The sequence below is a fragment of the Lutra lutra genome, chromosome 15 (genome assembly GCF_902655055.1).
Source record: "Lutra lutra chromosome 15, mLutLut1.2, whole genome shotgun sequence".
Taxonomy (NCBI): Eukaryota; Metazoa; Chordata; class Mammalia; order Carnivora; family Mustelidae; genus Lutra; species Lutra lutra.
Genome location: NC_062292.1, coordinates 11,539,245 through 11,551,762, shown reverse-complemented (window position 1 = coordinate 11,551,762; position 12,518 = coordinate 11,539,245). Strand labels below are relative to the sequence as shown.

Sequence of the window (12,518 nt, the reverse complement as noted above, 5' to 3'; positions counted from 1 at the left end):
ATTCCACTAAAAGCACAGAGGTCGGAAGAGTGGGGAGCACTGACGAAGGCGGTGAGGGGCGGAGTCACTCACAGGAAGGGCAGGGTGGGAAAAGAGACCAGAGGGCTGCCTAGGACGGCACAGCCATGTGGACATTATGCTGTGTATCCCCTACTCACTCAAGTATGAAGCATGAAAAATATTCTAAAAACAATTTTAGTAAAATTACCCAAGTGAGCCCCCAAGAGATGAAATCAGAAGTTCATCTCATTCCTCACTGAATCCTCCGCACCTGACCGGAGATGGCCTTAGGAGAATTCTGCTGAGAGCATGCAACCCGGTTTGGATTAATAAGGAGTCTGTGGGGCGCGTCGGGGGCTCAGTGGGTTCAGTGTCTGCCTTTGGCTCTGGTCATGATCCCAGGGTCCTGGGATCGAGTCCTGCATTGGGCTCCCTGCTCAGCAGGCGCCTGCTTCTCCTTCTCCCTCTGCTGTTCCTCCTGCTTATGCTCTCTCACTCTCTCTCTGTCATATAAAAAAAAGAAGAAGAAGAAGAAGTTTGCACTTACAAGCAAACCTACTATCACCTGGACATTTTACTTAGCTCAAAACTCTACTCTTACAGTATTAAGGAAATTAGTTTTGTTCGTAGTGGATCTTTTGAGGTTCTTAAAACAGCACAAATTAAAAGATAATAGAATTTCAGGAAAGGGAACCATCACGCATAAGAAATAACTTCACAGTTATTGAATAACTTTGAATACTGTTCAAAGTTGAATATTGAAAATATTGAATAACTTTGAATAACTTCACAGTTATTCAGAGACACTTTAAAATGTAAACAGTTTCGGGGTGCCTGGGTGGCTCAGTGGGTTAAGCCTCTGCCTTAGGCTCAGGTCATGATCTCAGGGTCCTGGGATAGAGCTCTCTGCTCGGCAGGGAGCCTGCTTCCCCCTCTCTCTCTGTCTGCCTCTCTGCCTACTTGTGATCTCTGTCTGTCAAATAAATAAAATCTTTAAAAAAAAATTTTTTTTTCATCTGCCCAAACAGAACCTCTGCACTCATTAAGCACTATGAAATGATTTCAAGAGGAAATTAGGAAGAAAAAAAAAACCATAGTTCATAGAAGGCTGACTTGTAGGTGGTAATAAAAATCTGGTTAAAATAAACGAATGAATACTGGATCTAGCGCTTTACTATTCTATCCAACCTTGGTTAAGAAAAAATGAAAACTAGTTTCTGGGGAGCTGACCAGAGGAGACAATGCAGGGAGCCAGTGACTTCACGGCCCCTGACCCGAGCAAGCTCCCACGGAGCTCTACCTTCCCGGGAACTCTGGTGCCCACTTTAGCTCTGCTGCTTTTCCAGTTTCTACTTGAAGTTTACGTTTCCCTCCCCAAGTGATGATGCAGAATTAGAAAGCAATGGCTATCAATGGGACTTAAAAGCTTACTTGGAAAAAACTGTAAGATGAAAGACAGGAAGAGTAGCTAGTGTCCTAATTTTCAAAGGAGGAAACAGCAACATGGAGAGGTTAGTAGGAACTCTGTAGGGCTGCTAGCTGCTGGGTCTGTATGTGACCTCAGACAAAGACCTCTCTTTCCATTGTACGAGGCCAGCTTCTCAAGGGGCTACAGTTTGTATATGGCTTTTCCCCCCCCCTTAACTTTTTTTAAAAGATTTTTGTTTATTTATTTGAGAGAAAGAGAGAGAGCACAAGCAGAGGGAGTGGCAGAGGGAGAGGGAGAAGCAGGCTCCCTGTTCAGGACTTGATCCCAAGACCCCGGGATCATGACCTGAGCTGAAGGCAGACACTCAACTGATGGAGCCACCCAGGCGCCCTCTTTTTTCCCCTTAACTTTAAAAAACTGTATTAGCAAACAAAGAATAGTCACCTTGATCCTGTCTACCATTTTTTTGTTTGTTTTGTTTTGACCAGCTTCATTACTGTTTGGAGAAACTTTGGATTATGTATAATATTTTTCTTAGTCAAGCAGTAAGTATGAAGTCTGTTCAAACCTACAGCTTATAAATTCATAGTACAAGAAAGAGAAAACTCACAATGTACAACTTAATGACTTAAAAATCCACCCAGGAGAGCCTGGGTGGCTTAGTGGGTTAAAGCCTCTGCCTTCGACTCAGGTCGTGATCCCAGGGTCCTGGGATCGAGCCCCACATCGGACTCCGCTCAGAGGGGAGCCTGCTTCCTCCTCTCTCTCTGTCTGCCTCTCTGACTACTTGTGATCTCTGTCTGTCAAATAAATAAATAAAATCTTAAAAAAAAAATCCACCCAATATCTCCTTGTCTTACAGTATTTTAAAACGTTTCCTTTGTTCTGTTGTACTGTTATAAAGAATTAAAAAATATATCAATAATCATAAGAGTATGTATTATGAGGGGGAAAAAATGAGATTTCCTTACAAGAATGTAACTAATCTTGTCTTGATCATAATTTCCAGAACTGTCAAATAAGTCACAGCCGTATAAAAAACCATGTTCATAACACTTACCGTCCCCAGAGGCATGCAATCAAAGTTCTTGAAGTATAAACATCATGATCAAAGTCATCTTATTCAATCCATATAAAAAAATAAAACTACTAATTATTAAAAGTTTACATTAAGTTGATTCCCCCTCATGCTGGAAACGGAACATTTACAAAAACAAGGCACTACTTAGCAGAGAGGTGCTCGCAAAATTTCATTGTACTTTTAATTGTCCTTCTGTTAAATCCCATACGTACCTCTGCAATCTCTATCCTTTTGGCGAGATCATCAAGGGAAAGACTGCTCTCGTCCGAAGGCAGATCCTCCTGCAGACTGTAGGAGGCTTCGTCAGGAGAAAGATCTGGAAGGAGGTCCGAGTCTTCCTCCTGGTTGTCTTCACATGACAGGGAGTCTTCAGCATCTTTTAAGCATCCTTCTAACAGGCTGTTCAAATAGTCTTCTGTCTCTTTATTGACTCGCTCGTCCTCACCCCCCCTCTCCTCGGGGGCCATACACACCTCCAGACCCCCTGCACTTAAGTCGGATTCTTGATTACTCTCTCCGAGCGCCCTCTCAGCACGCTCTGGGTCTGGAGGCCCCCGCAGTGATTTTCCATCCCTGTCTATGAGATCAAGTTGCTGCAGCTCATTGAATTCACCGTTCTCAAGTCGGCCCGGAGGCAACGCCTCCGAAGCATCCTTCAGCGGCAAGCGGAGTCCCTTTCTCTGAGCCTGGGAATACTGCCCCTCGGGGGCGGGCACAGGGGCTAAGAAGGCAGAGCCGGCTGAGATCAAGGGCTCGAGCATGGACTCGCCTGGGAGCGACGCGGTGGGGGCTGCGGCGGGGCCTCCTACTGAGGCCACATCTCGGCCCGCCTGTGTCTGAGGCAGCTGCCCGCGGCTGTCATCCTCCCAGGCGTCCCCAGACCGGCTCCCTGCCAAGTCCCGGGGCTGGGCGTGGAGCTCCCGTGTGGCCTCGGCGCTGCAGACCGGCTCCTCCGTGTGGCCCATCCCTGCAGTTACCAGCAGGCTCGGGGGCTCGGCCTGCCTGTCCATCGGGTGACAGCAGGGTTTGCTCTCCTGGGTTCCCTCTGGATGCTGGCTTTCTTCCCTTGGCTCTGGGCCAAGACAACTTTCATTCTCTGAAGACGAAGGAAAACAAGTTGTTGTAAGGTTCAAGACAACACTTGTCACGGGGGGGAGAGAGAGGACATAAGTGAATTAATACGTGTGACACAACAAAATTCGAGACCTCTCCAGTGGAGATGGCATCTGCTTGGATTAATGGTGTCTTTAGAGAGAGGAAATACTCTGTTCAGTCAATAACCCTTTACCTTTAGAAATTAACAGAGATTGTTCGGACCATGTTAAGAATATGAATATGTAATTTAGTCTTCGTTGTCGTTGAAAGTCATTTTTTTAGAGGCTGAGGGATATTTTTCTGAACTTTATTGGCTTTCTGTATTTCCTTTCGTATTTACCCTCCACTGAAGACCAGATTTATACTGTTATTTTTATGGATTTTTCAGTGTTAAAGACTACCTACTGTGGACAAAGAGGATTCCTTCTCTCAGTTTTCTATTCCTTTCCTCCAATGATATATTATTTCCCCTCCTCGAGTTTCCCACTACAGTTCCACACAATTCTGGGGCAAATCAATATTCACGTTTACCCTGCTATGGCTTTGTAACTATTATTCACAACTGACCTACACTGTGTAAGAGGATACATTTTCCTTTCTCATTTCCCCTTTATTTTGTGTGCTATTAATGGTTGCCTCATTCCTTCATTAAAAAAAAAAAAATCCTTGCCAGGGCACCTGAGTGACTCTAGTCAGTTAAGCATCTGACATCAGCTCAGGTCATGATCTCAGGGTCCTGGGATCGAGTCCTATATCCTCCCGGCTGAACAGGGAGCCCACTTCTCCCTCTGCCTCGGCTCCTTCCCCCAGGTCATGCTCTCTTGCATCCTCTCTCTAATAAATGTTTAAAAGAAAAAAAAATCCCTGCCTATGTATTTTCAAACTCTGACAGATTTACAACTATAGCATATGTCCCAACAGATAATCTACCAGTTTTAAAATGTATCCTTCTGGGGTGCCTGGGTGGCTCAGTGGGTTAAAGCCTCTGCCTTCGCCTCAGCTCAGGATCCCAGGATCCTGGGATCAAGCCCCGCATCGGGCTCTCTGCTCAGCGGGGAGCCTGCTTCCCCCTCTCTCTCTGCCTGCCTCTCTGCCTATTTGTGATCTCTGTCTGTCAAATAAATAAATAAATAAAATCTTTAAAAAACAAAAAAACAAAAAAAAGATGTATCCTTCTTGGGGCACCTGGCTGGCTCAGTCAGCGGAGCATGTGACTCTTGATTTCAGAGTTTTGAGTTTGAGCCCCCTGTTAGGTATAGAGATTACTTTAGAAAACAAACAAACAAACAAATCTTGAAAAACACAAACAACAATATCCCCTCAGAGGAGCTGTTCTCTTGGCGGGCTACACAGACCCTGTCCCAGCATTCCCTTCCTGTGACCCCTGCAATTCCCTCTCGTTCTGTGTTGGGAACATTGCTTCTGAATCCCAGGTCTTTCTCATTGTTTATTCTCTCTTGGATTTTTTTTTCTCTTAAATTTATTTGTTTGACAGAGATCGCAAGTAGGCAGAGAGAGAAGGAAGCAGGCTCCCTGCTGAGTAGAGAGCCCGATGCGGGACTCGATCCCAGGATGCTGGGATCATGACCTGAGCCGAAGGCAGAGGCTTTAACCCACTGAGCCACTCAGGTGCCCCTCTCTCTTGGATTTTTTTTAAGGTACATGGAAGGCAAACTTCGGATTGTTCAGATGAGTCTTTTCCTTCCTGCCTGACTAAAACTTTGGTTGGGTTGTTTTCTACGATGGAGGTAACTTCCTCTCACAGCCTGAAAGGCAGTGCTGTACTGTGTCCCGCTTCCCTTAGGGCTGTAGAGTCTCTCAATCAATCCGAATACCAACCCCCATCACCTACATTTGCTTCCTAGAAGATATGGATTCTTTTCTTTATATCTGATGTCCTGAAGCTTTGTGAAGTTCTTCATTCTTCGTGTTGGGTACTTGGTGGGACTTTCAACCTGGAAACTCATGACCGTCAATTCTTGGAATTTGTAAATATTATTTCCCCTACTCATTTGTCCCTGTTGCTTTCTGTTCCATTCCTTCATTATTTCCCCTACTCATTTGTCCCTGTTGCTTTCTGTTCCATTCCTTCAGAATGCCTGTCTTCTGATTTGGGCCTCATAGACTGAGGCTCTATGACTGAGCCTCATAGTCTCTATGTTTTCTGTCACACCGTTCCTCTCTTAGCCTTTGGATTAACTTCCTGGGACACCGCCTCAATTTTATCCTTCGACTCTTCTAATTATTTTTTTTTTAAGATTTTATTTGTTTATTTGAGAGAGAAATCAAAAGTAGACAAGAGTCAGGTGTGGGGGGAGCTGGCTTCCCGCTGAGCATAGAGCCTGATGTGGGGCTCGATCCCAGGACCCTGAGATCATGACCTGAGCCGAAGGCAGAGGCTTAACCCACTGAACCACCTAGGTGCCCCTCTAATTAAGTTTTTAGTTTTATTTTTAGAGAGAGAGAACTCGAGTGAGGAGTGGAGGGGTAGAGGGGGAGAGAGAGCGAATCTTAAGCAGGTTTCATGCTCAGCACGGAGCCTGACTTGGGACTCCATCTCATGATCCTGAGATTATTACCTGATCAGAAATCAAGAGCCAGAGGCTCAGCTGACTAAGCCACTCAAGCACCCCATAATTAATTTTTTATTGTGAACATCACACCTTTTATCTTCTAAGAATATTTTCTTTCTCTGAATGTTTTTCTTTTTTTAAATTTATTTATTCATTTGAGAGAGATACAGAGACAGACACAGAGAGAGCACAAACAGGGGGAGAGGGAGAAGCAGACTCCCTGCTGAGCTGGGAGCCCAACGTGGGGCTCAATCCCAGGACCTGGAGATCAAGACCTAAGGAAAAGTCAGACACTTAACCATCCGAGCCACCTAGGCGCCCCTGTTTTCCTTTTCTTATTGTAAGAAAATAAGAAAAAAATAAGTTCCTTATTCTTTTCTTTTCTAAGATTTATTTGAGAGAGAAGGAGAGCAGAAAGAGAGAGCTGAGAAAGGAGCCTGATGTGGGGCTCGATCCCAAGATGCTGGGGTCACAACCTGAGCTGAAGGCAGACACTTAACCAACTGAGCCACCCAGGCGCCCAAAACTGCTCCTTATTCTTGTTTTCATATATACAATATTCTCTCTAACGTACGACACTGTCATTTTCTTAAAGTTTTCATCTGTTCTCTCCATTTTATTTCCTTTGAGCTTCTTTGGGTTGGACCGACTGGTCTGGTTTCCGGTCTTTCTATCTGGGGCTTCCTTCAGTGAGGCAGCAAGAAGCTCTGTGGTTAAAGGCAAGTCTTCTCCAGGAGTGGTCAGTCCTCAGTGTGGGAGGAGAAGGCCTGGGCCATTCACGGCGAGGCCTTTTATATGAACATCTGGAGGTTTTATCTCCTGGACGAGTAGCCAGTTTCCCGGAGAGGAAGCAAGAGACCAGCCGCCACAGTTCTACACGGAGCTGCAGAAAGGCGCTTAAGGCTCTCCCCATTCAGGTGGTAGGATTTTCACGCAATCCTTATTTTCTATAGAAGACCTCTTCCTTGAGTTGTGCCTGATCCCACGTCCACATTTCCTTCAACTCAGGCGCTCTATGAAATAAATGTCAGCCTCCCGCTTGGCAAAAAAGGCTTATAAAGGTCTAAGTGTTTCTTGTATAGTCTTTTGGCCGAACCTCCCCGCTGCCAGTCTGACTATGACGTCAGAGGCACCTCCATGCTTCCGATTCCCAAACCTTTCCAGGCAGGACTCAACGATGTTCCCACAGAAACTCAGCTTTCCGCCTTCTCTGGTGTAATAAGCCAATTGCCACCCATCCGCCTGCTTTCCAGCTTCTGGAACTTTCTGGATATTGCATCTGCTGCTGCTTCCTTGCCAATCCTGTGGCTGTGGGTTTCTGCCTTTAAGGATGCATTTCTGGGGATATCTGAGTGGCTCAGTAACTTAAGGGTCTAACTTCAGCTCAGGTCATGATTTAGGGGTCCTGGGATCAAGCCCCGCATCAGGCTCCCTGCTTATGGGGAGTCTGCTTCTCCTTCTCTCTCTGCCCCTCCCTCTGCTAATGTGCACTCTCTCTCTCTCTCATAAATAAAATCTTGAAAAACAAATAAAACCCATCAAAAAAAAAAGAATGCCTTTCTGATATCTCAGTAGTATTCCAACAAAAAGTGAAGGTAAATGTCTGATCTACTCTGATTAATCAAAAATATTTTCTGAATTTTTGACAAGTATGCATTCTAGTATAAAACTTACGGTTAATGTTTGTTAATATTAGCCTGAATTTCTGTTAATCGGTGCTCCTGAACCCAAAGATCCAGTGACAGAGTCTGTTACTCCCTACTGCATTCACTCACACCTACTAAGAAAAACTCTACTCTGATGAAAAAAAAAAATGGAATAAGGGCTGAGTACATGACCGATGCTTAAGACACACTGAGTTAAAGGGGGAGTTCTAAAAGGAGCAGTTAGACACATAATCCACAGAAATGTCGCTGTCTCTCAGTTACTCTTTCCCATTCCCCCATGAGTTTTCTCTTTAAAGTTTTATTTTATTTAGTAATCTCTACACTCAATGAGGGGCTCAAACTCATAACCCCAAGATCAAGAGTCACATGCTCGTCCGACTGAGCCAGCTGGGCACCCCTCCCATGAGTTCTCCTTCCTGTAAAAACCCCCACACAATTCATGATGTAAGACTAAATCATTCATGAGTTAACACGTCTTATACTTTCTGCATATCTCATTAATTAACATTAAGTACAAACATTTGCGTGGTATCAGAACTGTAAGAAGACATTTTTACAGTACACTGAAAAAAAATACTTTAAGTATAAAATGTTGATAATGTACAGCCGCTACAGAGGAGAATTTAGACCTAAAATTGTTCATACCCAGTCATCAGGGAAAAGTTAAAACCACAGTGATACTCGTGTCCCCTAACATGACCACAGGAAAGACTGACACAGTAAATGCCAGCCAGGATGTGGAGCAACGGGAAGCCTCATACACCGCACAAGGGCCTGGCAGTTCCTTGTAAAATTAACAATGTACCTTCCCTATGTCCGGCAACTGCACCCTCAGCTCTTTCCCCAAAAGAAATGAGAACATAGATCCACAGAAGACTTCCGGGAGGTCTGTTCACCGCCTCCCCCACTCGTGCTCTCTCTCCCTCTCTCTCAAATAAATAAATAAAGTCTTGATTGAGTCATTGATTGATTATTTATTTATTTATTTATTTTTAGAAGTTTTATCCATGATATCCCCAACCTGGAAACAACCCAAATGTCTGTCAACAGGTGAATGGATAAACAAATTGTGGTATAGTCAGAGTGGAACATCACCGAGCGACGAAAAGAAATGAATTAATCACACACGTAACGATATGGGTGATTCTGAAAAACAGTACACTGAGAAGTTCTATTTATATTAAATTCCAAAGCAGAGAAAACCCACCAACAGTAACAGGAAGCACTGGGTTGCCTGGGCCTGGAGGTGGGAGAACTGATTATAAAGAAACATTGGGAGGGAGATTTTGGCATGATATGCTACCTCTTGATTGGAGTGATAGTTATGTGAGTGTATACAGTTGTCCAAACTCCTCAAATTACACACTTAAAATAGGTATATTTGGGGGCACCTGGTTGGCTCAGTGCGTTAAAGCCTCTCCCTTGGCTCAGGTCATGGTCTCAGGGTCCTGGGATTGAGCCCCGAATTGGGCTCTCTGCTCGGTGGGGAGCCTGCTTCCCCCTCTCTCTCTGCCTGCCTCTCTGCCTACTTGTGGTCTCTGTCAACTAAATAAATAAAATCTTTAAAAAAAAATAGGTATATTTCATTGCATGGAAATTGTACCTCAACAAAGTTGATAAAAAAAAATGGGAAAGCAGGGATGCCTGGGTGGCTCAGTCATTAAGCAGCTGCCTTCAGCTCAGGTCATGATCGCATGGTCCTGGGATCGAGTCCCACATCGGGCTCCTTGCTCATCAGGGAGCCTGCTTCTCCCTCTGCCTCTGCCTGCTTGTGCTCTCTCTCTTTCACAAATAAATAAATAAAACCTTAAAAAAAGGAAAATGCTGTGAAAATTACTTGAAGAGTGTTAGTGGTAGATTGATTATAAAAGTAGTAATGAACAATATACAGAGAACATTAACAGAACAGCGTTAGCAGGAGCAGCGATAGCATGGGGAGGAGGAGAGAAAGAGCAGTGAGCATATGCCCAGTTCTTCCCTCCTGTCAGATACCATTCCAAACTCTTAACATGAAATGACTAACTTAATCCTCATAAGAATCTCATGAGGTAAGTACTATTAGTGTCCACATTGGGGAGCTGAGGAAAGAGAGGCCCAGAGAAGTCCACAACTTGCCTAAGATCACACAGTTTTACATAGTGGAGACGGGATTCAAACCAGACCAGTCTGGCTTCAGAAACAATGTCTTTAACCACTATACAAAAAGTGATAAGTTACATATTACAGAAGGAGCTTAACACCAAGGAATCTGGAGAGAAAGAATAGGTAAAGGAAAGTCTAGATCGAAATATATGTCAGATGTCGTTAAAAGTGAGGAATAGGAGGTAAAACAAGAACAATATATTTAATACCAATCATTTAAAGGATTATTTCCATGTTTTTCTTTTTCTCACATTCTTACATTTCTATGCAACAGATTCAGATTAGTTATTTTACCAATCTGAGGAAACTAATTCTGGGAGAGTTGACATTCTTCTTTAAAAGATACTGTTTTACCAGACTTGGCAAGATTTCTTTCCCCAGAATTTACCTTCCTCATAACACGGTTGTCAGTGAGCTGTCTGCATTGGGAAAGTCTTGATAATACACACAATTTACTCAGTAGAACAATGCTGCATTCATTTAGAAACCAGAAGACCCAGGTTCTAGTTGTGAATCAAAGCACAAGTGAGAGACTTAAGTGTGGTAGTTCAGTCTCCTCATCTGTTCCCCGTACCTCAGAGCAGAGGCCAAGCTAGAAAGTCAGAAGTAGCGCCAGGCCTGAGCCACACAGCAATCAGCACTGACAGTCAAACTAACCAGCCGGTAACAGCACCATTCCCAAAGCACAGCCATGCCCAAACGGGTAGCTAGTTTGTGAATTTCTCCCTCTTTAAAATCTTTATAAAGCTCATTTTACTAGGATTTCCAATATAAAAATGACTGAAAAAGAAGAGACAGCTGCTGTGGTATATAGTCTAGAGGTTCCTCAGAGAATTAAAAAAGATTTACCAGTTGATCCAATAATTCCACTACTGAAAACATTAATGTGAAAAGATGGGAACTCTTATGTTTATCGCAGCATTATTTACAATAGCCAAGATATGGAAGCAGCCCAGCTGTCCATAAGCAGAGGAACAGATAAAGAAGATGTGATAGATATACAATGGAATATTACTCGGCCATAAAAAAGAATGAAATCTTGCCTTTTGCAACAACATGGATGGACGTAGAGGGTATTATTCTAAGTGAAATAAGTCAGCCTGAGAAAGACAAATACTATATGGTGTCACTCATATGTAGAATCTAAAAAAAAAAAAAAAAACAAGTGAAGAAACAGACAAAACACAGAATTGGGCCCATAACAAAGAAAATGAACTGATGGTTGTCAAGAGAGGAGAGGGTATGGGGAGGATGGGCAAAATGGGTGAAGGGGAGTGGGAGATACAGGAGTGAAGAAGAAAAAAGAATAAAAAGTGCAGCACAGGGAATATATAGTCAGTGATACTGTGATAGTAATATATGGTGAGGATGGTAGCTACACTTGTGGGGAGCCCAGCATAATGTTTAGACATGTCCAGTCGCTATGTTGTGCACTGAAACTCATGTAACATTGTGTTTCAACTATGCCAAAAAAAAAAAAAAATCAGAAACTTATTTGTACATTTTTTTAAATAGATTAGGGGTAAAATGTAGGAAGAGAAATTTGCATTTCAAAATGCAAAATATAAAATAAAATTTTATTTGGAGAAAAATCCAATTTCTTTTTAAAAATTTTATTTATTTGAGAGAGAGGGAAAGCACAGAGGGAGAGGGAAAGGGAGACACAGATTTGCTGCTAAGCAGAGAGCCTGACTTGGGGCTTAATCCCAGGACCCTGAGATCACGACCTGAGCCAAAGGCAGACACTTAACTGCCTGAGCCACCCAGGCACCCCGAAAAATCCAATTTCTTAAAAAAAAAGTGAAGGAGAAGAAGAGACAGAACAGAGTATAGTAGGAGTGACTTAAGGCAATATCACAAATTTGCCTCACAGAAGAAAAGGGGATAAAGATGTGGGGCAGGGCTTTGTAAAGAGAAAAAAGGCAGATTAAATTGAAGCCATCATCATCACCATCATCTTATCTCTTTGCGCAACTCAGTCAAACAGCTGATTCCGTGTGTTTACTGCGCAGGCTCTCAGGCCCAGGGACATGAAGCCTCAGACTGTAAATCAGTAGTAAAACCATACATCAGAAAAAAACAAACACCCTAAGATGTATTTAGTTATCTTTATTTTTTATAAAGTTTTTATAATGAAACCACATTAGTACTGTAGGAAAGAGTTTCTAAAAATCTTTGAACTTCTGGCATAAGATACAGAAGCGGTATAAAATATAAATGTCTTAGAAATGTATACATGCAAATTAAAGTACACCGTAAGTCAGTTAACAAAAAGGGAAGAGAATAAATTGCCACAGATACGTTACCAAGAAACAGAGCTCTTAAGTATCTAGATTTACAGCACACATTTTGGTAAAGTCCGTATATAGTAACTGTTGGTTTTTAAACAAAAAAGGGCATCTGAACCTACACCAAAACCAATGCTGTTTCAGAGCATTTTTGTGCAGTTTTGTCATATTCTGTTAGATAGATATAACTATCTCCTGAAAACATGGAAATAACTGTATGTTTTCATAAGAAGTTAGATGTTA

The 12,518-nt window shown here is 43.0% G+C and overlaps 1 protein-coding gene across 4 annotated transcripts in view; it reads right to left on the bottom strand.

Moving 5' to 3' along the window:
• Window positions 1-12,518, bottom strand: part of CNST (consortin, connexin sorting protein) — a 107,597-nt gene that overhangs the window by 14,837 nt on the left and 80,242 nt on the right. For all 4 annotated transcript variants that reach the window (XM_047704317.1, XM_047704316.1, XM_047704318.1 and 1 more), the window contains one exon: window positions 2,723-3,606. In XM_047704317.1, the coding sequence (XP_047560273.1) occupies window positions 2,723-3,606 (884 nt within the window). The remainder of the gene's footprint in view (window positions 1-2,722; window positions 3,607-12,518) is intronic.